This window comes from Podarcis pityusensis (genome assembly GCF_964106645.2).
Source record: "Podarcis pityusensis genome assembly, chromosome: Z".
NCBI lineage: Eukaryota > Metazoa > Chordata > Lepidosauria > Squamata > Lacertidae > Podarcis > Podarcis pityusensis.
This window is the reverse complement of record NC_138044.1, coordinates 37,050,803-37,077,583: the sequence shown is the minus strand read 5'-3', so window position 1 is coordinate 37,077,583 and position 26,781 is coordinate 37,050,803. Positions and strand designations below refer to the sequence as shown.

General features: G+C 43.2%; 1 protein-coding gene and 1 long non-coding RNA gene across 6 annotated transcripts in view; one reads left to right on the top strand and one right to left on the bottom strand.

The window, feature by feature from the left end:
- The window catches only part of PCDH11X (protocadherin 11 X-linked), a 751,002-nt gene that overhangs the window by 150,646 nt on the left and 573,575 nt on the right, over positions 1–26,781 (top strand). For all 4 annotated transcript variants that reach the window (XM_080990481.1, XM_080990482.1, XM_080990483.1 and 1 more), the window contains 2 exons: positions 4,724–4,771; positions 17,974–20,460. In XM_080990481.1, the coding sequence (XP_080846607.1) occupies positions 4,724–4,771; positions 17,974–20,460 (2,535 nt within the window). The remainder of the gene's footprint in view (positions 1–4,723; positions 4,772–17,973; positions 20,461–26,781) is intronic.
- Positions 5,517–26,481, bottom strand: LOC308468363. 2 transcript variants are annotated; one of them, XR_013981589.1, is made up of 3 exons: positions 25,257–26,481; positions 14,453–14,670; positions 5,517–6,285 (listed from the first exon to the last, which is right to left on the bottom strand). It is a non-coding gene; the product is annotated as an uncharacterized lncRNA (long non-coding RNA). The 2 variants fall into 2 exon arrangements; XR_013981590.1 differs by having other exon boundaries at positions 25,302–26,480.

Below are 26,781 nucleotides of genomic sequence, written 5' to 3'. Positions count from 1 at the left end.
TCATTTTTACACGTGAACACAAGCAAAAGTGTCATAGACCGCAAATATGCTGTTTGTCCACTCCTAGCTGTGAGAGTTTCTGAGAGGATGTCATAGCGATATAATGGGCTTAAATTTGTACAGGAAAACAAAAGCCCTACCAAAAAAGGTTAACATAAATCAAGCGGCAGTTATGTATCCAGCGCATGCAGCATTTTGAATATTTGAAATGTGCACGCTAAATATTAATATTAAAACTCCAGCGCTGTACATTTATTAAGATGCCTGCCTCGATACAGTGCAAAGAGCATCATTCTGTGCTGCTTTAAGTGGGAAAGCAGTGTAATGTGGCCTCATCTTTCAGAATGCATGAAAATCTGAATTACACACTGGGTATATGACAGCAGATGGAGGACCTGTATCCTTTATTACTGCTGCAACATTCACGCTACTGTAGTTCTGAATGTGTTCACATTTGTCTGTTGCAGGCAGTAGTTTGCTAGCACTATAAAAACCACACAATTTGCATTCATCCCTTTAATTTGGGGTGGGGGGCAGTAAAGGGTGTATTTCTCTTAACAAAATTGGGGGTGGGGAATAATGGTTGCAGGTTCAAGTGTTCTATGAATTATGCTGGGAGTTGCTGTTTGATCTTGGATTTTGCCCTTACATGTATTCCAGTGAAATACATAGCACATGGGGACAAGAATTGCTTGGATATTTATCAGAAATAACAATGATACAGGGTTCTGAGTACTTTGAGTAGATAGCTGCTCATGGAATAGGACTTTTCCAGCCTCCCGTTCCTCACTGCAGCCTGAAAAGCTGTGAGCAGGGGGACTCTTCAGATCTGTATGTTATATGGAGATTGAGGGATCCAGGAAATCCTTACTTGCAGGGGCAGCCCAACATGTTGCACATCTACAAAACTTTGCGGTGATAGAGCACTGCAGTAGGTCAATACCCAGCAACTGCAGATAGGGTTGGGAGAGACTCCCTGTCTGAATTCCTGAAAACTTTGCCAATCAGCATAGACAATACTGAGCTAGGAGGACCATTGGCCTGACTCACTATAAGACACGTTTCTTTGTTAATTCAGATATGGTCTCCCAGGTATTCTGATGGTTTGTGCTGATCTCCAAAGAGTGTGCTACCTATTTATGCTACAGGGAAGGTCCATAGCTCATCCCTGGCATCTCCGGACAACTGTCAGTCAGTGTAGAACAATGGACTGAATCAGCTTCCTTTGTTCCAGTATGGTACCCCCTCCCAATTATATGTATAGCCATATGGAGGGGACATAGCTCAGTGGAATCCAGAAGGTCCCAAGACATCTCTATGTAGGTTAGAGAAGGATTCCTGGGGAGCAGCTGCCAGTCAGTGGAGAAAATACAGAGGTAGTTGGACCAATTGTCTGACTTTGTCTAAGGCACATCCTTGCATTTCTCAAACCTGACCAGAGTTGTAGTTGAATCTTTACTGCCTTAAGGGAGGGGTGCTGGTCAGGCCATGTGGAACATATAGCTCTGTTCTCCAATGTCTTGGTGCTGCTCCACACTGTCCAGCATCTGCCTCACTCTACTTAATGATAGGGCTGACCCTGCCCTTAGCCTTATCTTATCAAAGACTCCTTCGACTCCAAACCCAGCTCTTTGCCCAGCCTCCTCATCCTTAGAAATGTGCAAAACCTCGTTAACAGTTAAACAAATGCAGTACTTTTCATGGGAAACCTGCAAGATGACCTGAGTGGTGATGACTGAAATATGTTTCAAGCTTTGGTAGTTCTGCTGCTGTTGTTTAACACCTCCGTGGTTGAAAGAAGTGAATAGGGGGTTCAGCCTGAGAGGCACTAATGTAAGGGTTGGAATGCATTGACTGCAAAGTAATTCAGTTTCTTTTTGGGGTGGGGTGGGGAGGGGAACAGGAGAGGGAAATTCTGCCAGTTAACATCTGGTTTACCGGTTTGTTTTTGATCCCAGTTCAAGGTGCTCACATTAGTGTTGAAAACCCTAAACAGCCCATGACCCAAATGTCTGAAAGACCACCTGCCTCCTTCTCCTACAGAACAGTGTTATGATTGTAGGAGGGACATTCTTCATAGTTCCAGCAGCCTCAGAAGCTCAGGGTGGGGATGGCCTGTGAGAGAGCACCTGCTCTGTGACAGCCATTTTGGTAAAGACCTTCCTCTCATAGAAGTGCATCTGGCAATTTCATTATGCAGTTCTTTGTGAATGTTCTTATATCTTGATCTTTGATCCGTGAAATGTATATTTTGAAATGTATATTTTTTGTAATTGTAATTTTTTTAGAACAGTTTTTAATGTTGTCTTTTCAATTGCTATTAGTGGGTAATTAATAAGAACAAATAACTATAGCAGCTACCTGCCTCACACAATTACACAAGGCAATATGAGCACAACCAGTTGCCATGAAACTTTCAAGATACAGTCATATATCACTAAATATGCATACTCTTAATATTCACTTGCAGTGCAGAATTTGCGTGTGCATGTGCTACAGCTCATGTACTCACAGGTAGGGTGTTTGCTTGATGCATGTGTCTTCATCAAACCTGATCCTGTGTGTTTTACTTGGAAGGAGAATTTGACAAAGATTAATAGGGTTTGCCCAATGGAGTGGGCAATAGTTTGCAGTCTTAACGGAGTCATTAGGTAAAGAAACTGGTCTCCATCTAGCAGAGAGTATAAGGTGCTTAAACTGATTGAAATCACTTGGCCAAAGGCCAACAAACTCTTCCTGCATTGGGTTTTAGTTACCATGTGTTCAAAAATTTTAAATGTGTTTGGTGCAATCTACTGGCTAGTTGAAAAAATTGACAAAAGTGGCAATCATACTAGAAAATCACCTCTATCTTTTATGTTGTGTCCCAAGGTATATCATCTTAAGGTATTAATGCTTAATTCCATGAAACTCTGAGAATTCTATACTTGTGGGATGCATTGCAGGATACAGATGCTGGCATTTCATATCAGTTCTGCTCTTTAAGGAACATTTCTACACATGACACATTGCTGTTGATATTTCATGTGCTTTTTCATGCTAAATACTGAATAAGCAATTGTATATATTGAAAACTGGGCTTGTTTCAGTTATTTCACTGGGACAGTCACATCCTGATAGACTCATCACAGTCTATTGATGTAACAGTTGGCAGCTTAAATCCTTGATGTAACCAACCACTTTAAATGAACATCTCATGAGTCAACACGGAACATGTCCTCCCACCATGTTTATGTATGGCCAGCTCCATCCTACTTTAAAATGAGTAGTAGGTATGTTATTATACTCAGAAAACTTTGTATGTAAAACTGCATGGGGCAAGGGAGGCAAGTTGTAAGGTTGATGTTAATTGTGCCACTCACTCTTGGGCTAAAGCTTACTTTGACTTCACAATGTGAGTTTAGAGTTGTGGCATCAGTTCTATCAAATCCTTTTCCCTTTGAAGTGAAACACATCCCAACATTGCTATGTTTTCAAGGTTAGCTGAAAAGCTTTCTTTCCACCCAAACCTTTCCAAATTGTTTTATTTTTGCACCTTTTAATTATTGTTGCATCTTGTGGGTATTTTATGATCTGTATTATCGTTTATATTTACGTACTCCACTTTCTATGCTGGTTTATTGTTTGTTTATTTATTATTATTTATTAATTTATGAATCATCCTCCACATATGTCTCAAGGCAATTTACAGTCATTTAAAAGAAAGCACACACAATTCCAAACTACAGCAATAAAATAATACAGAACTAGCACTGAGCTTCTACTGTGTTTTGGCATGTTTATACTTTATTGGCAGGTAGAGTTTGCTTTATATTGGATGTATTATTTTCATTGGATATTATTACTGAATGAATGCATGAAATAAACAAATAAGGTCTGGATCTAAACGCCCTCACTCCCCCACAAAAAAATGTTTACATTCTCTCCATTGGTGGCAAAATCTAGGAAAGCATTTCACTTTGGGAGTAAAATTATCTGGCAGTTTCTTGGGGCAGAGTGATCACCGTTAGCAGCCCCCTCCCCTGCAATACTGCTGTTACAATTAGCAATGGTGGTAACAACATATCTGTGTTGGTGGCAGCCAGGTGACCATTTAGGGTCTTCCCACAGTGCCCTGGTTTTAGTGTAGTTCTGGAACACTGTTGTGGGGATGGCAGCAACATCAACCAATTGTGAAGAGTATTTGATGAATATTCAGTTGAATGCCCATCTTTTTTGGCGTGGTGAGAGGGAGTAAATTATTGAAGTCATTCACAGAAAAAATAGAAGACAAATTTATCAGAAAGTCTGAGAAATTTCAGCCCAACTCCAGCAGTCAAGGATTTATGTGCGAGATAACTAAGAAGAAATGTGCAGACTCATTGTCCCGACCCCAAAACAGTGATTCCATTGTACACAAGAATGGGCATCTGAATTCAACCCTGCATGTATTTCTGCTTGAGTTTCTTTCTTCTTTTTCAGGCTGTTGAGTATTGCTCTACCACCACAGGTGCAAATGCTCATTAAATTGAAGTGCTATATCCTACAGGAAGGTATTGCAAGCCCAGGCTTCTGCCTCAGCAAAGCTATATAGGAGTGATGGAAGAGTGATTTTGATTGTCAAGGTTAAGTGTTTGACTGTGAATCTATCTATCATCTATCTATCATCTATCTATCTGTCTGTCTATCTAATGCATTGAAAAGCATTTAAAGAAAATTTCTCATTTTTGTGTTTACATGACAGCCTAAAACAGCTCCGAAAAGGACCTTTGGATCCATTACAAATGAACAGGTAAATATGTATAAAAGCCACAGGGGATTTCTTTCTTTTGCTTAAAACCCTTTTGTTGTTAATGTACCACATTGTCTCTGTGTAAGTATAATGGAGTTGCTAACCCTTTTTTCAATATTTTGAATTTGAAATGGTGAATGTGGGAAACTTGATTTTAAAACAAGCCAAAACGTTTGTTTTAAATCCAAAAGGTACTGATATCTCCAAGATATCAGTATGTGAATGTGTAACATCCTGTTTCAATGCTAGTTAAGCACTGAACAGTATTGTTCTGGGTTCAGTTGCACATCCAGCAGCTCATTATCAAATGCATGTATCTCACTAGGTATTACTGAACTATTGCATGGCTTGCAGCTTGTCTCCACTGGAAAGTGATGTGTGTCAGGGTTAATGTGAATATTATTGATAATAAGGAAGCTGTGACTATAGATGTGTCATCTGTGATGGTCCATCACTTTATGTAGCAGTAATTAGGGAGTGAGAAAACTGTTTCCAGTTTCAGCCTTGCTGGCACTCAATCATAGGTCTTTTCAATCCCATTTTATGCAGATATTGTAAAAGAATGCATGAAAGACCCATGTTTAAGTTGTATGCATTTTATGAACACTTTTTAATCCAAAAATCCACTGTTTTATACATACTCTTCAATGCATTTCCTTATAAAATGCACATTTTTTGTGTGCAGTATTGGCGTGCAAAAAAACTCCACCCACAAATGCTCATTTAATATTGAAAAGACTTGAAACACATGTAAAAAGGAGAGTTTATTTGGCAGTGCATCACGAACTCTATGTAAGTGTGTAATTAAGGATTTGGGGGAAATTCAGTTCAGCCTGCATTCAAGGGCAAGCAATAATTTTCCAAAACAATATGTGAACTGAAACACAGCCTTCTTTCAAAATTTGCACGTATCCACACTTTGCGCTGCAGCTCTTTTGCTCGGTAATGTGTTCAGAAATGCATATGAAGGGCTAAACTGTTCATACCAATGCATATATAATGAAAACCAGATAAAAATGCATTAAATCAGGGGAAATTGCTTGGCAAAAAAATGTGTATAGTAGGCAAAAATGCATGCAAAAAATGTATCCCTGAGGTTTTTTTCTTCTTACTTTAAATCACAAACTGATATAGATGCATAGTCACTCATTCATATGTGCAATGTGACTGGGAGTTGCATTTCAATCCACAGATATGTCTGGGAGCATCTTATTGGTCTTCTCCCAAAAGTGGACCAAACCTATTTCTCCACCCTCTCTAACATGCATGCTGTGGTATGACTGAAGCAGAATTGCCTTGGATACAGCAGAGAGTTTTCTCTAGGGCCACACTTAAACTCCATTCCTTAGGTGTTCCAGTTGGCCTTCACTCTGTCTGCATTCTGATGGCGCATCATTCTGTCTTTCCAGTATTTCCTTACTTGTTGATTGGTGTGTTTCATGTGATCTCTCACATGGTGCAAAAACTCCTTCTGGAAATCCAGTGGAATCTAACTGCAGTTTAACTCTCAATTCCTGTTAAATGTTTTCAGGAAAAAACACACAGATGTTTTAACCCCATTAACTTGGAAATTTTCATGATGTTTCAGCTTGCTATATGTCAGGAAAATTCCTGACATGTCCTGGTTTTCTGGTGCAAAAGTGGTGATGGGGGGAATTGGCAAAATGTCAGGGAAAACCCAGATGTATGGCAACATGATGGGAAAACTTTAAAAACACTATTTGGGGGGGGGGAGTAATTTGGGTCCTCCCCCCCCCCTGCAAAAGGTCAACAGATATGCAGGTGTCAGGAATTTTACTTTTTGAATGGTTTCCCTAACCACCCATGTATCAAAATTTTGGTTGGTAACCTGGCACCCAGTCTTTTTCCCACCCCCGACACACACACATATAATTTAGTGCGACATAGCAGTTCATCAATTGAAAAGCCATGGTTCCATAACACAATAGGCACTGCAGAGCAAAAAGAAATCAAGACAGAAGCACTTGCATTATAACTGGTAAAACTAATGTAATAAACGTCACATTCAAATGCAGCCTCTGTCTTCTACCACTCTGTTTTAAAATGTCCAGTTTATTTATTTATATGCTGCTTGTCAACAGCAAACTCTGTCCAAAGCATCTCACAATAAACATTTAACCTATTATCAAAATACATATCATATCTTTTTTTTGGGGGGGGGGGACACAATTACTTACAAAACATACAAACAATTTGGTGAACATAGTACAGTGAACGCTCGGGTTGTGAGCATGATCCGTACGGGATGCAAGTTCGCAACCCACAGCATTCACAACCCATGTCTGTGCACACACGGGTTGCAATTCAGCGCTTCTGCACATGCACAAAGGGTGATTCTGTGCTTCTGTGCATGCGCTGCTGCCAAAATCCGGAAGTAACCTGCTCCGGTACTTCTGGGTTTTGGCGTTCCATAACCCGAATAAACGCAACCTGAAGCATCTGTAACCCGAGGTATGACTGTATAAATTATGGGTGTCCCAGCCTTCCTATAGTTGAGGATTGAACCTCAGACCTTCTGCACGCTGTGCCTCTGACCTGTCATTGTTTCCCAGCGGAACATTTAAACTTGTTGCGTGTTGAGGACCCCACAGCCACCCTCAAATAAAGACACAGTTCACACAGAATTTTTGTTTAAGGTTTTTGGCATAAATTTTGGCCACAACTTTATTGATTACAGCATGTGAGTGGTTGCTTAGGCATTGGTTCATGACTATATGTTCCCACTTAGAGGTAGTAACAGAACTGACACCCGCAAACCTGCAAAAGTCAGTAAGGGAAAACATTTGGGGGGAGAGCATAGAGCTGGGCGCCAGGCTCTCACCTCTTCCCAAATGCTCCCAGGGGCTCTTGCCTGGCCCATGCCCCTTGACAGGGGTTTGGACAAGAGCATGGCGAGACCCTGGATTCCCTTGCAGCAGCAGCGTTGGGGAGGTCGGAACAGCCAACCATACCCCCTCCACCAACCAAATTAACCAAGCCTAACCACAACCTTACAAGTTGTGACAATTTCCTATGCAGTAGGCAAAAACCAAATGGCACCAGCCAATCAGCCAGATGGACAAAATTCCTATCAGGCCCCTGCCCCAAAAGCAGACGACCCCATGACAGGCATAGCAAGGTCAAGCAAACAACCCTAAATATAGGGAGGGTGGGCGGGTGATCCAATGCACGCAGCAAAAAGAGGAAGCTCAACACTGCGCGCAGGGAATAAATAGCCCCTCAACAGTCACTCATAAAATTGCTACACCAAATTCTTCCCAATTTCTGAGGGGTACCCAATCAGATTCATGGCCATCTATACTAACCCGCCCAGCAACAGAGGAATAGTCTTGTTTGCCCCCACTGCAACACGTGCTCTCCATGATGGAGAACACACTTTCTCACATCATTTGAATTGTGTGATTATTCACCGGTATCAGGTAAGCCATCATGAACAAAACCTGTTGTATCTTTTCATGCCTTCTGCTTAATATCTCATTTCCCCCTTCTTGTTTGTTTGCTAAATTATGAAGAAAAGTTATTAGTGTGGATATTTACTTTTTAGTGTTCCTCTGCCCTGCCCACGGATGCTTACTTCCTTGATGCATATTTCTACAGACATTGAACTGAAACTATCCTTTCTCTGAAATCAGATGTTATGCATTGTAATTGGGGGAGGGGAGGATGTCTCTCCCCCCCCCCCAATCATATGTGGTTGCTGAAGAAAAGCTAAACCGAGTATGTATTTGCATGAATTAAAAATCTGTGTGTTGTTGTTTCAGGAGCTAATGACAGAATAATCAATGCACATCTGTCAACTTGTGTGCAAATAAAGAAGTGAAGGGATGCTCTTCTCACCATTTCTGTTGCTTTTTTCTGCCAATCGTTGCAAAAAAAAAAGGAGGAAAAGAAACGCAGCATATATAATTTCAGCTATTTTGCAACCAAAGAAAGAGAGAGAGAGAGAGAGAGAGAGAGAGAGAGAGAGAAGTTGGCTGCTGCCCTCAAGCCATTTACTGTTTCTTTTGAAATGACTGTGATTACTTCAGGGTAAAGAACCTAAAAAGATACCGCTTTACATTCAGTGCAGGAAATACCCAGTAAAAATACACAGCAAATCAGAGCTTGGTTAAGCGTTTGTCTAAGACTAGTGTAGCATCAATATTGCCTATATAGTGCCATTAGTGTACTTGACATTCAAGTAAAAGTTAAGTCCCTGCCCTAAAGACTTTGCAAACTAAATTTCAGTTGCAGGGAAGATGACAAAAGGATAGAAAGCATTGATTGATCTGATCAAATGCAGTCACACATGCTTAGGTTTACATTTCCAGAGGGGTAGTCTTGTTAGTTTCTTGCATAAAAAAAAGAAAAGAAAAGAAAGATGAAGAAGAAGCTTGGTTAAGCGTTAATAAGGCTATCATAATTCTTTGTGCTTTTCATTCTGAAAGCTCCCCTGAAAATCATGTAGGGCTGTGGCTTTTCGGTAGAACATCTGCTTTCCAGACAGACAGACCCAGTCTCCATCCGCAGTGTCTCTGGGCAGCACTGGAGGACAAAAACTGTTGCCAGTTAGTTTACTGAGTTAGATTGACCTATGGTCTGGCACAGTATAAAGGCAGATTCCAGTATTCACCCACCCACCCACCCACCCACCCACCCACACCCCCCCTCTGCTATTCAGGATGGTATTTAATGCATCCAACGAAGTGGACTATAGTTTATACAATAACCATGTTATTCTCTAAGGTGCCCCAAGACTCTTCAACACACTGAAGTTTAGCTTCTCTTGGGGGTGAGGACTAACAGTTTAAATCTAGAATCATAGAATCATAGAGTTGGAAGAGACCACAAGGGCCATCGAGTCCAACCCCCTGCCAAGCAGGAAACACCATCAGAGCACTCCTGACATATGGTTGTCAAGCCTCTGCTTAAAGACCTCCAAAGAAGGAGGCTCCACCACACTCCTTGGCAGCAAATTCCACTGTCAAACAGCTCTTACTGTCAGGAAGTTCTTCCTAATGTTTAGGTGGAATCTTCTTTCTTGTAGTTTGGATCCATTGCTCCCTGCCCGCTTCTCTGGAGCAGCAGAAAACAACCTTTCTCCCTCCTCTAGGTGACATCCTTTTATATATTTGAACATGGCTATCATATCACCCCTTAACCTCCTCTTCTCCAGGCTAAACATGCCCAGCTCCCTTAGCCATTCCTCATAAGGCATCGTTTCCAGGCCTTTGACCATTTTGGTTGCCCTCCTCTGGACACGTTCCAGTTTGTCGGTGTCCTTCTTGAACTGTGGTGCCCAGAACTGGACACAGTACTCCAGGTGAGGTCTCACCAGAGCAGAATACAGTGGCACGATTACTTCCCTTGATCTAGATGCTATACTCCTATTGATGCAGCCCAGAATTGCATTGGCTTTTTTAGCTGCCGCGTCACACTGTTGGCTCATGTCAAGTTTGTGGTCAACCAAGACTCCTAGATCCTTTTCACATGTACTGCTCTCAAGCCAGGTGTCACCCATCTTGTATTTGTGCCTCTCATTTTTTTTGCCCAAGTGCAATACTTTACATTTCTCCCTGTTAAAATTCATCTTGTTTGTTTTGGCCCAGATCTCTAATCTGTCAAGGTCGTTTTGAAGTGTGATCCTGTCCTCTGGGGTGTTAGCCACCCCTTCCAGTTTGGTGTCATCTGCAAATTTGATCAGGATGCCCTTGAGTCCATCATCCAAGTCGTTGATAAAGATGTTGAATAAGACCGGGCCCAAGACAGAACCCTGTGGCACCCCACTAGTCACTCTTCTCCAGGATGAAGAGGAACCATTGATGATCACCCTTTGGGTTCGGTCAGTCAGCCAGTTACAAATCCACTGAGTGGTAGCATAGTCAAGACCGCATTTTACCAGCTTCTTTACAAGAATATCATGGGGCACCTTGTCAAATGCCTTGCTGAAATCAAGGTAGGCTACATCCACTGCGTTCCCTTCATCTACCAGGCTTGTAATTCTGTCAAAAAACGAGATCAGGTTAGTCTGACATGACTTATTTTTCAGAAATCCATGCTGACTATTGGTGATCACAGCATTCCTTTCTAGGTGTTCACTGACTGTTTGCTTAATGATCTGCTCCAGAATCTTCCCTGGTATTGATGTCAGACTGACTGGGCGATAATTATTTGGGTCCTCTATTTTCCCCTTTTTGAAAATAGGGACAACATTTGCCCTCCTCCAGTCTGCCGGGACTTCGCCTGTTCTCCAGGAATTCTCAAAGATGACTGCCAGTGGTTCTGAGATCACATCTGCCAGTTCTTTTAATACTCTTGGATGCAGTTCATCTGGCCCTGGAGACTTGAATACATCTAGACTAGCCAAGTATTCTTGTACTATCTCCTTAGTTATTCTGGGCTGTGTTTCCTCTGCTGAATCATTTGCTTCAAATTCTTCAGGTCGGGCATTCTTTTCTTTATCGGAGAAGACTGAGGCAAAGAAGGCATTGAGGAGTTCAGCCCTTTCTGTGTCCCCTGTTTGCATTTCACCATCTTCTCCTCTGAGTGACCCCACTGTTTCTTTGTTCTTCCTTTTGCTACGAACATACCCATAAAAGCCTTTTTGTTGCTTTTAACCTCTCTAGCAAGCCTGAGTTCATTCTGTGCTTTAGCTTTTCTGACTTTGTGTCTACACGTGCTGGCTATTTGTTTGAATTCCTCTTTGGTGGTTTCCCCCCTTTTCCATTTTTTGTACACATCCTTTTTTAATCTAAACTCATTTAAAAGTTCTTTAGATAGCCACCCTGGCTTCTTTAGACACCTTCCATGTTTCCGTCTCATTGGTATTGCCTGAAGTTGTGCTTTTACTATCTCCCTCTTAACAAACTCCCAGCCATCATGAACTCCCTTTCCTTTTAGTATTACTGTCCATGGGATCTCACCCAGCACTTCCCTAAGTTTTATGAAGTCGGCTTTCTTAAAGTCAAGAAATTGAGTCCTAGTGTGCTTGGCTGCCCCTTTCCGCTGTATAGTAAACTTCAGAAGAGCATGATCACTTGCACCTAATGATCCTTCCACTTCTACCCCACTAACCAGGTCATCAACATTGGTTAGGACCAGATCTAAAATGGCTGTTCCTCTTGTTGCTTCTCCCACTTTCTGGACAATGAAGTTGTCTGCAAGGCCAGTGAGGAATCTGTTTGACCTTATGCTCTTGGCTGAGTTTGATATCCAACAAATATCCGGATAATTGAAGTCCCCCATTACTACTATCTCCCTTCCTTTTGCATGCTTGGCCATCTGTTCCAGGAAGGCATCATCTATGTCCTCCGTTTGGCTTGGGGATCTATAGTAAACTCCCACAGTGAGGTCACTGTTATTCTTCTCTCCCTTAATTTTGACCCAAATGCTCTCACTTTGGCTTTGAGGTTCTAAATCTTGGATCTCTTCACAGGTATACACATCCCTGACATATAAGGCCACTCCTCCTCCTTTCTTGTCTGGTCTGTTTCTCTGAAATAGATTGTATCCCTCCATTATTACATTCCAATCGTGGGACTTATCCCACCAGGTTTCAGTGATGCCTATTATGTCATATTTAGTTTGCTGTACCAAGAGCTCAAGCTCATCTTGTTTATTTCCCATGCTTTGCGCATTAGTGTACAGACATTGAAGTCCATTAATCATTCCCCCGTGTCTCTTATCTATATGATGAATGCAGGGACATAATAGGTACTCTTTATAGGGATCTGCTCATATATGGAAGCTTGTCTGGTGGATTGATTGATCATTACCACTACCTCCTTGTGGAAGAAGAGTCCATTTCTGTGTGGTGACAGAGAGTTTCAGCATTGATATACACTCCACACACACTGGACCAGTTATTGGGTTTAAGGCATGCACCTTAAAAAAGAAAAGAAAAACAACCTTTAAGATTTAGGTCTATCTCTAGTGCATGGGAAGGTTTCTGGGTCTCCAGGGATGGGAGAATGACTGCATCCATTTTTAATGGAGTCCCTGAGGTCAGAGTCAGCATAAGAATTGTTTTTGTATGGCAAGCCCTGCCTTTTCTAAGTAAATATGGCTCTCCCCACCATACCCATCGGGTGCTTGAGAGGCTCCTGAAGTCCAGTATTCTGGGGGCCAGTGTTAGTAGATAAATTAGGGGTTTGGAAGGATCAGTGCATTATTCAGTATTGATTGCTCCCAGTGTTTCCATATGCACTGTTCACATGCTGCAATTTGCAAAACAGCTAATAGGAGCCTCTGTGGAATGGACACAATCTGTGCCAAATCTGCACAGCCCAAGACCTGGGTTTTAAGCCCAGGGCTTTTTATTGTTTAGCCTTGGGACCTGTTTTCTGAATGTCAGTTAGTTATTCCATGCAAAAGTCAAATGATGGTAAAGTAAGAGACACAAAGCATGTGCAGAGTGATCTTGCCTTACCAAAAAGCAGGAGCAATGTGAACCAATTTAAGTGCCTGAGGCAAAATGGGAAATGCTGTCATCCCCTGCTGCCGCCACCTCAGCCACTTACGCGGACTGCCCCACTGCCTCTGCCACCAGCATCAGTGCCAATTTTCAGGGAGTTCTTGAAGATTTCCATGCTCTTTTGGTGAGATCTCACCAGAAATTGGTACTGGCACCTCTGCTGCCAGTGAGGTAGACCAAAAGTGGTGGCTTCACCCCTCCTAATGACTGGTCCATCCCTGCCAATAAACGTTGAGCCTAGAGCTAAGGACTTCCAGGAGAAAATACAACATTATTTTTGAACCATGAGGCATAAGCTGGCTTTGAGTCTCTCTTGCTCTACTTGCAACAGAACAGAGGCATGTACTGTTTACATTTGCATTGCAAACTGCTTTAAGCATCGCAAGTGAAAGTGCCCTGTGAATTTTCAGGCTGGGATGAAGCCTGGCCAGCACCTCTGAAGAGAGAGCCATTGCCAGGTTGGGCCAGGAAAAGACTCCTGCCTGAAAACCAGGACAGCTGCTGCCAGCCAGTGTAGGCAGTACTGAGCTAGATGGTTCAATGATCTGACTCAGTACAATGCAGCTTCCCGTGTTCATAAGTGCTGGGCTTCTCTTACTGAAGGCATCTATCCCAACAAGTGCTGATAATTTTGAAAAGTAAATGGGAAATTGGACGTCCCTTGTTTTCTGGTGCCTATTTTCACCTCCACCCTCAGTGCTTCTGCATTATCACTCCTTTCCTCGCTTCTGGTGAAGTAGAGTTGGCGCCGTTCCCTTTGGAGCCTGTCAGCACCATTTTCCATCACTCAGAGAGATTGCTATTGATGAATGCTAATCACTTCTTCCTCCTCAGGGGATGTGTTGGCTGTTTCTTTCTCTTCTCTTCCCTCCCCACACTTTCCTTTAAAGGGGGAAAAAAAACATTTCCAGGCTTGGGTGCCCAGAGAGACACCATCTAGTACGAATCAAATTCTATTCTCCCACCAGCAGTATCGAAACATCGTTCCTGCATGCCCTATGCAGTGTGAGATATGTTTGTAGAGTCTGTCTCCATGCCCACGCATCTGTTTTGCTGTAACAAGGGCATGCCGTGTTCAACAAAACCTATTTCAGGATCCTTATTATTCAGTGTGTAAATGTAATGGTTGCATTATTTTTAACACTTGGAATCTAATTTTCACTGCAGCCATGGAATGCACTATGATAAAAAGAGAAATACTGAATTACCTTGATCTCAATTTGTTTCTCATAATCTGGTGTGATTCAGTTGTAACTTGGCTATTTCTGATTCATACAATAAATTACAGAGCTGGTACTTAAGTTTTGCATGGGATGAATCTCAGTCATTGAATTATTTCTCTTTCTACTTGACAAAGGGTAGCACAGATCAGATTTGTTGTGGTCTGTTCATTCTTATTGTGACAAGTCACAAAGGAGGCAGGTACCTGATGGGAAGAAAAGAAAAATCCAGGTGAGGGAACTGTGCAAAGCGCAAAACTGTGATGCTGTCATAGCTGCATTGCAACAGTAGCACTTTGTGACTCAGGTCAGCTGACCCAACAGGACCCTCACATTCACCTATCCATAAGGTCTGTTGACTTACAGAATATCATGTGGGTAGGCTCTGAATGTGGTCAAGCGAAAGACAAGTTAAGGTATATAAAAAATGGGAACAAAATTCCTATGAAACATGTCTTGTGCCAGGGAGAAATTCAAATGTTGGTTGCTGATCTCTTGTCTTTTTAATGGTGTGGGAAAAAACTCTTTTAAGACACTTGCAGGTGGTAGTTGCACCCCAGATATGGGGGAAAGTGTTTTAATGGATAATATTTTCTTCTATTCTTGGGGTGTCCTTTGGTTGAAATGCATTGGGATGACATAATAGCTGGAATCAACCTGATAATTTAGTATCCAGCTGTGAAAGGTCTACAACTCTGTCCTCTTTCATTGTTTTGTGGAGAAAATGGGGTTGCTCACAAACCACGTAATGCAATACATGTTGGTGGCAGCACACCTTGCAATTCCGCAGCACTGGAAAGAAGCAGCTGGTTTAACCATTACTTTTATTATTATTTATTAAATTTCTATACCGCCGAACTCTGGTAGGAAAAAAGATATATTGAGCCTTGGTATTATGGTGAATTTAACCTGTTGAGAACTTCAAGAAACCATAAAGCCATGTGTTTATTTGATAAAACTTGGCAAGAATTTATTTCCTTTATTAACAAAAATGATGCAGAGCCGGAATAATACGCCTGCTTTTGAACCTCACAAATATCCACTGGAGAAACCCGTCATCTGCAATTTAACCAGGACAAACAAGAATTACCTTTATCTGCAATAAAATAAGACAGGGCGGTATTATTTTTAGTTTAATTATTAAGCTACTTCTTTGTACCCCACAATGTACCTGTTTACCTATGTATCCCTTCGTCATTATATGCAGATGGTTTTATTGCATTCTCCGCCTTACTGTTTTGTTTCATATTTGTGGGGTGTGTGTGTGTGTGTGTGTGTGTGTATGTATATATATATATATATATATATATATAGACGAAAATCTTGCTAGACGAAAGAGTTTTCCGTTTTTTGAGTCGTTCCGCAAGACGAATTTCCCTATGGGCTTGCTTCGCAAGACGAAACGTCTTGCGAGTTCTTGCGAGTTTGTTTCCTTTTTCTTAAAGCCGCTAAGCCGTTAATAGCCGCTAAGCCGCTAATAGCCGTGCTTCGCAAGACAAAAAAACCGCAAGACGAAGACTCGCGGAATGGATTAATTTCATCTTGCGAGGCACCACTGTGTGTATATATATATATATATGGATGCTGAGCTTATGCAGACCAACGAGCTTGCTGGGAGCCAGATGTCAATGCAGTAATTATGGGGTTCCCATTCTGAGGGTGGGGGTTTGTTTTGTTGTTGTTGTTGTTGTTGTTGTTGTTGTTGTTGTTTTTTGCTGCACAGCTGTCAAATGAAAGCGTGGTGCTTTTAGGTAAGAAGCCTTCATGTGCAAACATCACAGGTATCTGTAGTTAGCACATTAACTGACCTGGTAAATCACCTTAAATTAGGGGATAATGTGTTTTCTAATGTGGCACAGCTTTTCTTCCACTATGTCAGAGGACTACAATGCCCTGTCCAGCAAGGAAAGAAAATAAATTCCTCTCTTATAATTTCTGTTCACCTGCTACAATACTTAGATCTGTGCTACACTCTATGCAGCATCATGAGCAATCAGGAATTTACTGCATTAAACATTTAAGCTGTGATCAGAAGACACACTTCTCCAAATACTGAGGGGCAAGTGGTAGAAATGCACAAGGAAGGTACATTTTTCTGTATTTAACTAAATATTCTTATAGACAAAAGATATTACCCCCAAATGTTTTAGAGCCAGGTTTCCTTCTTGACTTCGATTGATGCAGCCCTGTTGGCCAATTGCAACTTAAAAGAGGGAATGTGACACAATTTAGGATTTTCCAGATCAGGTATCTTCAGCCTTTTTGGACCCATGACCTAGTTTTAACACAAGCATGTATTTGCGGATTCATTTCTTAAATCTTTCGCTCTATATTTGTATGGTGGTAGTGTTCCTGTTGAGACCCACCTTAGATCAGGCTGTGACCCGCCAGGTGAAGACCACTGGTCTAGATCAGCCCTCCCCAACCTGGTGGGTTACAATCATCCCTGACTGTTGTCCATACCAACATAGGCTGATGGGAATTGTAGTCCAAAACATCTGTAGGGCACCAGGTTGGGTGAGGCTGGTCTAGATTATGTGCACAATCTCTTATTGCATAAATATGTCTTAGCCCATGCATTCTGTTGGCTGTTTACAATTAACTATGATACTGATGTTGTTGTTGATGATGATGATGATGTTCCTCAGTCACTGTCAACAAACCAGACTGCCAGTCTCTGCAAACTTTCAACATCAGAAATGCCACGTTGAATGTCAGGCTATTAAGCATGTTGGAAGGTGGAGATTCTTTTGAATTTTATTCTTTGTTGAATCACCATGCCAGTTCAAAGCAGGGTGATCACACAACCTCAGGTCCACTTGTGACTCATGACTGAATACACATTCATCATGTAAGCAGTTTGTCTGATGGGATAATCATGGATACCTAAACCCAATAGCCAGTCACTGGTTTAACTCAACATGGCATAAAAGTGTTGTTGTGCTTTATAGCAAACCCTAACCAGATTTTCTTCATAGGATTTCAGTGATTTTTTTACTCAGAAGTCAATATATTGAGTTGGTAAGGCTCATTTGACATCAAGACAAAACTGAGCCTTCATTGTTATTGGCCCTCTCTTGGAGAATGCTCTTACAACTGAGATTCAGCAAGCACCTTCTATTCAAAACATTTGCTGAAAACTTTTCTTTGCTGCGGAGTTATGCAAATGATTAAGAGAAGCATTTTTGCAATACTCAGCTGGTAATCTATTTTATTTCTTGTGTGATTCTGATTGTATTATAATTGATGTCAACAACTCTGGTTTTTTCACAACTCTGAAATTGTGGTATACACATATTTTATAAATAAATAAATAAATAAATGTTTAGAATTGCACTGTTCATTTGTTGACATAGCAAAGCATCAAAGTATTTCACATTAATTCCAACTTAAAGGACTAGTAGAGCCATAAACTGATGGATGCACATTAATATTGTTCAGGTATGTCCAACTAATAGCAGATCTATGTAATAATGTACCCCTCTGTATCTTTTTTTCCTGGCTTCTAGGGTCAAAATGTATTTGGACTTGATATAATTGAGACGCCGGAGGGGGACAAGTGGCCCCAGTTGATAGTACAGCAGGTCCTTGACAGGGAGCAGAAGGATACCTATGTGATGAAAATTAAAGTGGAAGATGGCGGCAACCCTCCACGATCCAGCACTGCTATTCTCCAAGTAACAGTCACTGATGTGAATGACAACCGCCCAGTGTTCAAGGAGAATGATATTGAAGTCAGTGTTCCTGAAAGTGCCCCTGTAGGCACCTCTGTCTCTCAGCTTCATGCTACTGATGCCGATCTGGGCTCAAATGCCCAGATCCACTTCTATTTTAGCAGCCAAATCACCACCTTGGCCAAAAGGCTGTTTGCCATTGATAACACCACAGGTCTCATCACCATCAAGGAACCACTGGACCGGGAGGAATCTCCAGTACACAAGTTAACAGTCTTAGCAAGCGATGGCAGTTCAACACCTTCAAGAGCAACAGTGACAGTGAATGTCACAGACATTAATGATAACATCCCATCAATAGACACAAGGTACATTATCAACCCGGTGAATGGGACTGTGCTTTTGTCAGAGAAAGCACCGCTCAATACTAAAATTGCCCTGATTACTGTAATGGATAAGGATTCTGAGCTTAACGGCAAAGTTACCTGCTACACTGACCACGATGTGCCATTCAGGTTAAAGCCTGTGTTTGATAATCAGTTTCTGCTGGAGACAGCCACATTCCTCGACTACGAGGCCACCCGGGAATATGCCATTAAAATAGTGGCTTCTGATTCGGGGAAACCACCTTTGAACCAGTCTGCAATGTTGCTCATCAAAATCAAGGATGAGAATGACAATGCACCAGTGTTCACGCAACCTGTCATTGGACTGTCTATCCCTGAGAATAATGCTCCTGGCACCCAGCTGACCAAGATTAGTGCTACAGATGCAGATAGTGGGCGCAATGCTGAAATCAGCTACATGCTGGGCTTGGACGCACCACCCATCTTCAACCTGGACCGCCGTACAGGCATTCTGACAGCAGTGAGAAAGCTGGACAGGGAAAAACAGGACAGATACTCATTCACTGTGCTGGCGAAAGATAATGGGATGCCACCCTTACAGACCAATGCTACTGTGACAGTTTCAGTCTTGGACCAGAACGACAACAGCCCTGCCTTCACCCATAACGAGTATAATTTCTATGTACCAGAAAACCTACCCATGTATGGCACTGTTGGGCTGATCACTGTGACAGATGCAGACTCTGGAGAGAACGCAGCCGTGACCTTGTCTATATTAAATGGCAAAGATAATTTCATTATTGATCCCCTCACTGGAGTCATACGGCCTAATATTACCTTTGACAGGGAGCAGCAAGGTTCTTATACCTTTCAGGTGAAGGCTGTGGATGGAGGGAGGCTGCAACGCTCATCAACTGCTAAGGTGACCATCAATGTGGTTGATGTGAATGACAACAGGCCTGTTTTTGTCATGCCTTCATCTAACTACTCGTATGACTTGGTTCCAATAACCACCAGCCCGGGCTCTGTAGTCACAAAGGTGTTTGCCATTGACAATGATACAGGGATGAATGCAGAGCTTCGCTATAGCATTATTGGTGGGAATTCACGGGGATTGTTTATGATTGACCAGTTAACAGGCAATGTTACTTTGAAAGAGAAGGTCATATCGGCAGATCATGGGTTGCACAGGCTGGTTATCAAAGTCAATGATTTAGGACAGCCTGAGTCACTATATACTATAGCACTGGTGCATTTATTTGTGAATGAAACTGTCACCAATGGATCCTATGTCCAAGAGTTAGTGCGCCGAAACATGGAAACTCCAGTTGGCCAAAACGTTGGGGATGGTGAGATAACTCCACAGACGAACGACTATGTCAAGATCATAATTGCTATCATAGCAGGTACCATGACAGTAATACTGGTCATCTTTGTGACTGCCCTGGTGCGATGCCGTCAAACACCCAGGCACAAGGTTGTCCAGAAAAGCAAGCAGAGTGGTGAGTGGGTTTCTCCAAACCAAGAAAACCGTCAGATCAAGAAGAAGAAGAAGAAGAAGAAGCGCTCTCCCAAAAGCCTTCTTCTCAACTTTGTGACCATCGAAGAATCTAAGCCTGATGATCCTGGCCATGAACATATCAATGGCACTCTGGACATTCCCGTGGAGCTGGAAGAACAGACTATGGGAAAATATAACTGGGCCACCACACCAACAACCTTTAAGCCTGACAGCCCAGATTTAGCAAAGCACTACAAGTCTGCCTCGCCACAGCCCACTTTCCAAATAAAACCCGAGACTCCAGTGCCACCGAAGAAGCACCATGTCATTCAGGAACTGCCTCTGGATAACACCTTCGTGGTGGGCTGCGATTCACTCTCTAAGTGCTCCTCCAGCAGCTCAGACCCTTACAGTGTCTCTGAATGCAGCTGTCAAGGAGGTTTCAAGACTCCAGGCTCCATCCACAACAGACAGGTAATGCCAAGTTGCTCACTTGCACCTTTCTCTCTGCTTCTCTCCTTTCCTTTTGCTTTATCTTTTTCTTCCTTTTTATTTCGCTGTGCCTTTTAAATCTTTATATATAAATATATAAACCTTAAGCATTCATGCTTGGCTGAAGCACTGAGAAGTAAACAGTTTGTGATCCATCAATACTAAATGGAAGAAAATGAGAATGAAGTGACTCTTGGCTATCAGGAAATTTTGATTGCTGAATGAGCATATTTAGAAGGTAATTCCCGTCTGCAGATGGCAGTGTGGCACTTCTCGCTTTGCATAGAGGATAGCAGTAGCTTAGATTTGCAGAACAAAAGAGAGGTTACGGGCCTGTCCTCGCTAGCCTCCTTTGCTTGGGAATCTAAGCAATCTAGGCCAGGTGGAAAGCAATAAAGCTTTGCAGGATCTGATAAGTGGTTCTTAATGTTAATGGAGTCTGGAATTGCAGACTTCTTTGGTTGGAGCCCTACCTCAAGGTCTCTCAGCAAAAAAAGAAGAAGAAAGCAGGCTGCCCCCCTCAACTCCCCTTAATGGACTGAGTGCCTTTTTCCAGGCTAGGAATATACACTGCAGTCTTGGTTCCTAAAAGCTGGGCACCTGACACAACTGACAGCATGAAACAGCCCTGAAGTTAAAGGGGGAGGAAAAGATAATATCAGAGGCATTACAAATGCTGCCCAGCTTTTACAGACACTACACTGTAAATTTAGTCTCCCATGTCACTGGCTAAAGCGCAGTCCAGGCTTATGTGTTAGAAGGGGTTGGGCAGAGTGCAGCTACACAGTGTTTAGCTTTTTAAGTTGATAAAGAGAATGCATGAGAAGCACACCTCTAAATGGTGATTCTAAAAAGCTGCATTGTTTCCATTAAAAGTAATAATAATTTAAAACTTCAGTATTAGCAGTAATACTAGCAGCATACGCTGGGATGGACTTTGGTCTTTGGAATTTCAGCACGCTCCCCCGCCTCTCACCTTCTGTTCTGCTCAGTCCACTACATCGTACTTGCAATGCCCTGCAGCGCATTGCCCAGTGCAACGTTGCCCTAAATCTACCTCTGGATATGCTTACTGTTGCAGTGAGTGCTTGTCTGGCTTTCAAGGAGCTGATCAAACAAAACAACTCCCTTAAAAAAGAAGTGTTGCAGCAGCAAAGGTGTGCTGCCCATTTCCCTCCATTGACCATTACTTCGGTTGTGTTGTAATGACTTGTCTCAGTTGAGAATGGGGTCTTTGAATTTCATTTGCTTCTTCTTGGGCAATTGACAAGGGGGAAGGAACTTAAAACACCTGCCTCCCTAAAACTTTTCTACACCTTTTTATGGGTGTTGATTGAAGGAAGGCCTCATCTTTTTCTCATGCCTAAAACACAGCTTCAGCAGTAGTTACAATTTCTGTGATATAAGACACAGAGAGATGCTTAGTGAACTGTTATTTTAAGTCAAATTTCTTTTTTTAAAAAAATGCTCAGCGTCTGTGAATGGAAATATTTTTGAGTGCTGTCCTGCTGACTCAGGTTGGTTATATTTAATCACTAAAGGAAACTTTGGGCTTATTCAAATCAGAGTGAGATTCAATCACGGCTCAGAAAATATATGAAGGGAATGTGAATATTGGACGGTTTCCAAACAGAACAAGTGGCACATGCAATGAAATGATGTGGAATGTAGGAAGCTGCCTTATGCAGAGTCAGACCAGTGGTCTATCTAGGTCAGTATAATCCACAGGATTTCAGGCAGGGAAGACTTCAGCCCTACCTGGACATACTGGGGATTAGACCTGGGTGTATCTTCATGCAAATCAGATGCTCTACCATCTAGCTATGGACCTTCTGCAAACTTCTCCTGGTCCCAAGAGGAGTTATGTTGTTTTAGGCACTAGGCATTCTGGAACAAGAGCCCAGTAGTGATGTTCAGACCTCACCTGGGTTGGTGCAGGGCTCAGGAAGGAGAAAGGATTGACTTCTCACACCATCTGTCCTGAGATTTCTCCAAGCTATGCTGAATGACCAGAGAGTTAATCATAGGAAAGTCCTATTGCCTGTGACCATGGAGAGTTGCTGCTTCCCCAGCTGGGTGCCCTATGAGTGCTATTGCTCCAGCACCCATAATTCCTAATTCTTGGCCATGCTGGCTGGGGCTGGTGGAAGATGGAGCACAAAACGTCTGGATGTAACCAGGTTGGAAGAAGGTGCTTTAAATGATTGAACGTAGAGATTATTTCCATTTCCTCTTCCTCTACCCCTTCCACTCCCTAAGCTATTAAAAGTAAACTTGACATTCTACTTTTAAGGCATTACTAACAATTGCAACCATTGTATGACAAATGTGGGAAACAGAAACAAAGGTTATATTTAGCCCTGGAATCATTTCCCTTAATCCAGATACTATAGATTAAAGGCCTGGGTGCAGCAAGGCTGCTATTGGGTGGGGGCTAACCAGGGAGGAGGGAAGAAGAAGAAGAAGAAGCCATCACTTTGGAATAAAATAGGCTACAATTACAGATGTAAGCAGGTTTTGGAGTAGGCATTGGTGTGTATCTGGAATCACCCAGCATAACTGCTGTTTGATTCTCAGAGTTAATCTCAGTTTAAGGATCACCCTGTGACGTACATCAAAGCAGGGTGTCTTCTGAGATCACCATTTGGGGAGAGTATCCTGGGATATCAACCGCTGTTTGGGCATCAGGATCAAAGCACCTCCCTTTGGCCCTTTAATGAAGTACCCACATCCAATGGAGCGTGAGGTGAGAGTCCTGCTCACCTCCCAGCCCCACACACCTTGACTAGGGATACAACCAAATGCCTTACCCACCCATGTTGTGACAATTGCTACGAAGAAGGCAAAATCTCTCAACTGGTCCAATTTGCCTGGAGGACAAATTCCTCCCTGGCCCCAAATATGGTGATCCAATGCTTCCATAGCAAGGTCCTAATTGCCTTCTGCTCACTAATGCTCAAACATAACCATGGCAAGACATGAAGGGAGGGAGGGTGGGGAAGTTAACCACCAACTAGACCCAGGGCAGGAGGTGCATTCTGGCTTTACTCAGGTTCACTGAACCGTTGCCTCTCTTTGGCCTCCTGTGATTGCCTGGATAGAAGACTGGAAGCCTGTGTGACCGTTGGGGAAGAAATGTTGTCTCCCACTCAACTGCACAGGAAACCAGCAGTCACCCCCCTGCCCCTAGTGCAACCGTGGTCCATAGGAGGCTGCAATCATTGCACACCGGGGGTAAGCGGTCCTTAGTCGGATCCAACTCAACCATTCAGACTGAACATAGTAGCTGTATAGAAAAGGGATCCACTGTATTTTGAGCTGTAATGAATACAGGGCTGAAGAGAAAACTATACTTTCTTACTTCCCTGCCTACTCATCCAAATGTGTGTTAACCTCCACTGGTTATCAGTTTCAGGATTATTTTATTATGAGGACCTGCTCCCTGCTTGGGAGGGTTTTTTTATCTGACCTGGGAGGGCAGGACCCAGACTTACTCCAGCTACAAAAAGCTGGAACAAACTCTTGGGTTGGGGCAGTGTCTAAGGGGACTCTGTTACTGGCTTTACTACCCCAACTGTTTAAAATGTTTTACATTTTTTCTAAATGGCTTTTGATCTGTGGGTTTTAAATTTTGGGTTTGTTTTTGTTTTAAAAGGATGCAGGATGTGTCTAGGAAGAGAGGAGCAGGAGAAAGCTGGGGGGGGGGGGATCACAGTGGTCCAGAGCAGGAGGAGATACTGGTAGAAGGTGGGGAAAGCTGTGTAAGGGACACATGGCACAGGCAGTTGGTGCCTGCTGTGTGCCAGCCCCTCCTCCAACTTGTGGTTGTGCTATCAGCCAGTCCTCCCTTCTACAGCTCCTTTTGCTGAATTCCAGGGCTGAGGAAGACCTCTCTGATCTGATTATGGACAAGGAGGCTGATTCAGCCTGTATAACTGAGACCTGGGTGAGTGAGCATGCTAGAGGTGGCCTCACCTGGTTCTGCCCAGCTCGGTACTTGGTGCAGCATCAGGGCAGTCTTGAGGGTCAGTGTCACAGGAGTGTGCCAGCAGTAAATCACACCATTCACAATTGGTGTTAACTCTTTACTAGCAAAAACACAATCTTAACATACTTTGTCAAGTTTCAGGCTTAATGAGCAGAGCAACTCATCCCTGGTAGGTCTGGCCCCATGAATCAGTTACCAAGACTGAAAGTCCCCACCTCTTCAAGCCATCTAAAGTCCCTGACACCCAGAGCCTTTTTCAAGCAATTGGAGACTGCACCTGCATACAACCAGCCTCTCATCCATGCCTCTTCTGGTTCTGGGAGACCAGAGGGGAGAGGGGCTTGTAACAGGATGAGGGTGATATACCAATGACTCTTTACCAACCAGACTCATCTCTGGCTTCCTTCCTCCCCTGCTTTGACTTCTGCCTCTGATTCTTGACTGCTCTCTGCCACAGACTCTCCCAGCTCACTAAGCCCTGTTACCTCTTTAGCTTCTGACACCACCTCATCCCAGTCTTCTTCCTCTTTTCCCTTTGACCACTCATCATTGTCCCACCATCACTCTCTAGACTCTGAGCCTTCTTCCTTGGTGGTTCCCCAGCTGGTTCCTCCCACCGTTCCTCTGTGGCCAACCAATCCATGACAGTTGGAGAGAGGGAGTTTCTTTGGTTTATAGAGATTCTCCCTCTCTCCAGGCTCTCTGTCCAGCTGTGGGACAGAGTTCCTGGCACTGGGCAACTGGGACAAATTAGGGATTCTGCTGATTTGTCACTCACTCCGCTCCTCACCAGTCTCCCTGCATGAGTTGACAGAGATGGTCTCAGAGGCAGTACCTTGGTTGTTGAATGCCCTGGAAATCGGATGTTTTGGCTCACGAACACCACAAACACAGAAGTGATTGTTATGGTTTGCAAACGTTCTTTTGGAACCTGAACATCCGATGAGGCTTCTGTGGCTTCTGATTGGCTTCAGGGGCTTCCTGCAGCCAATCAGAAGCCACAATTTGGTTTTTGAATGTTTTGGAAGTCGAACGGACTTTCAGAACGGATTTCATTCAACTTCCAATATACGACTGTATTGAGGACTCAAAGACTGCTTGTTCTGGGGGACTTCAACATCCACTGCCAACATGACTGGTGTTGGGGTGTCTCAGGTCTTTGGGCTGCCATGATGACTATGGGGTGTCCCAACATGTCAGTGGCCCAATGCATATGACAGGCCACACTATGGAGCTTGTTTTCTCAGTTGCACAGGAAGCGTGTGATTTGCAAATATTGACACCAGTCCCTTGTCATGGTCAGATCACTTCCTGTTGAGATTTAGGCTTTCAGCACCTTTTCCCCTCTGCAAGGGCAGGGGACATATGAGGACAGTCTGTCCTTAGAGACTGATGGATCCAATGGGTTTCCAAATGTCTCTGGGGGATTTCCTGCCTGATATGACTGACGCTCCTACCAAAGCCCTGGCTTAGCTCTGGAACATCTGAATGGCCCAGGTCATTGACATGAACACCTCGATCCCCCTCTCCCATGGGGGGGGGGGAGCTTGTGTTATACCCCAGAGCTTAGAACGAGGAAATGAGCTGGGAGATGGCTTGAATGTGAGTGGAGGAAAGATCTGGCGGAATGCAAATGAACAATGATGAGGGCTCTTCATGGAGCCTACCTAATGGCAGTGAAGGCAGCATGGAAGGGATACTTTGCTGCCTCCATTGCATCCTCACTCTGCCATCTGGCAGAGCTGTTCTGGGTAGTGCAGCCTCATATACATTCTGGCCTGAAGGAGGTGGTGGGTTCAATGGTAGCTCCTCGCTGTGTTTGCAAAGCATTTTGAAGACAAAATTGCTTGCATCCACTAGGATCTTAATTCTGTGGCTACAGCAGATTACTCTCAAGGGGTGTCCAGAGGACTTTCTAGTCCTGTTGTGTTGGACAAGTTTCAGTTAGTAAGGCTCAAAAATATGGACAAGATGCTTGGATCAGTTGTGGATATGGACAAGGTGCTCTGGACCCTTGTCCCTCTTGACTGATTAAAAATAGTGGGGGGGGGGGCAGCTGGCTGGGTCAGGGAGACGATTAATGCATCCTTGTGAGAGGGCATTGTCTCTGCATACTTGAAAGATAAAATCCCAAGAAACGCTCCCTTGATTAAGAAAATCTAAGTAACTACCAACAAGTTGCTAATCTCCATTTCATGGACATGGGCAAGGTTCTTGAACAGGCGATTGCAGACCAGATTCAGGCATGTAACCTCATCAAGAACAGACAGTCTCCCAGCCATCCATGCTAGGTAACCACCCACCAGCAGTGTCTC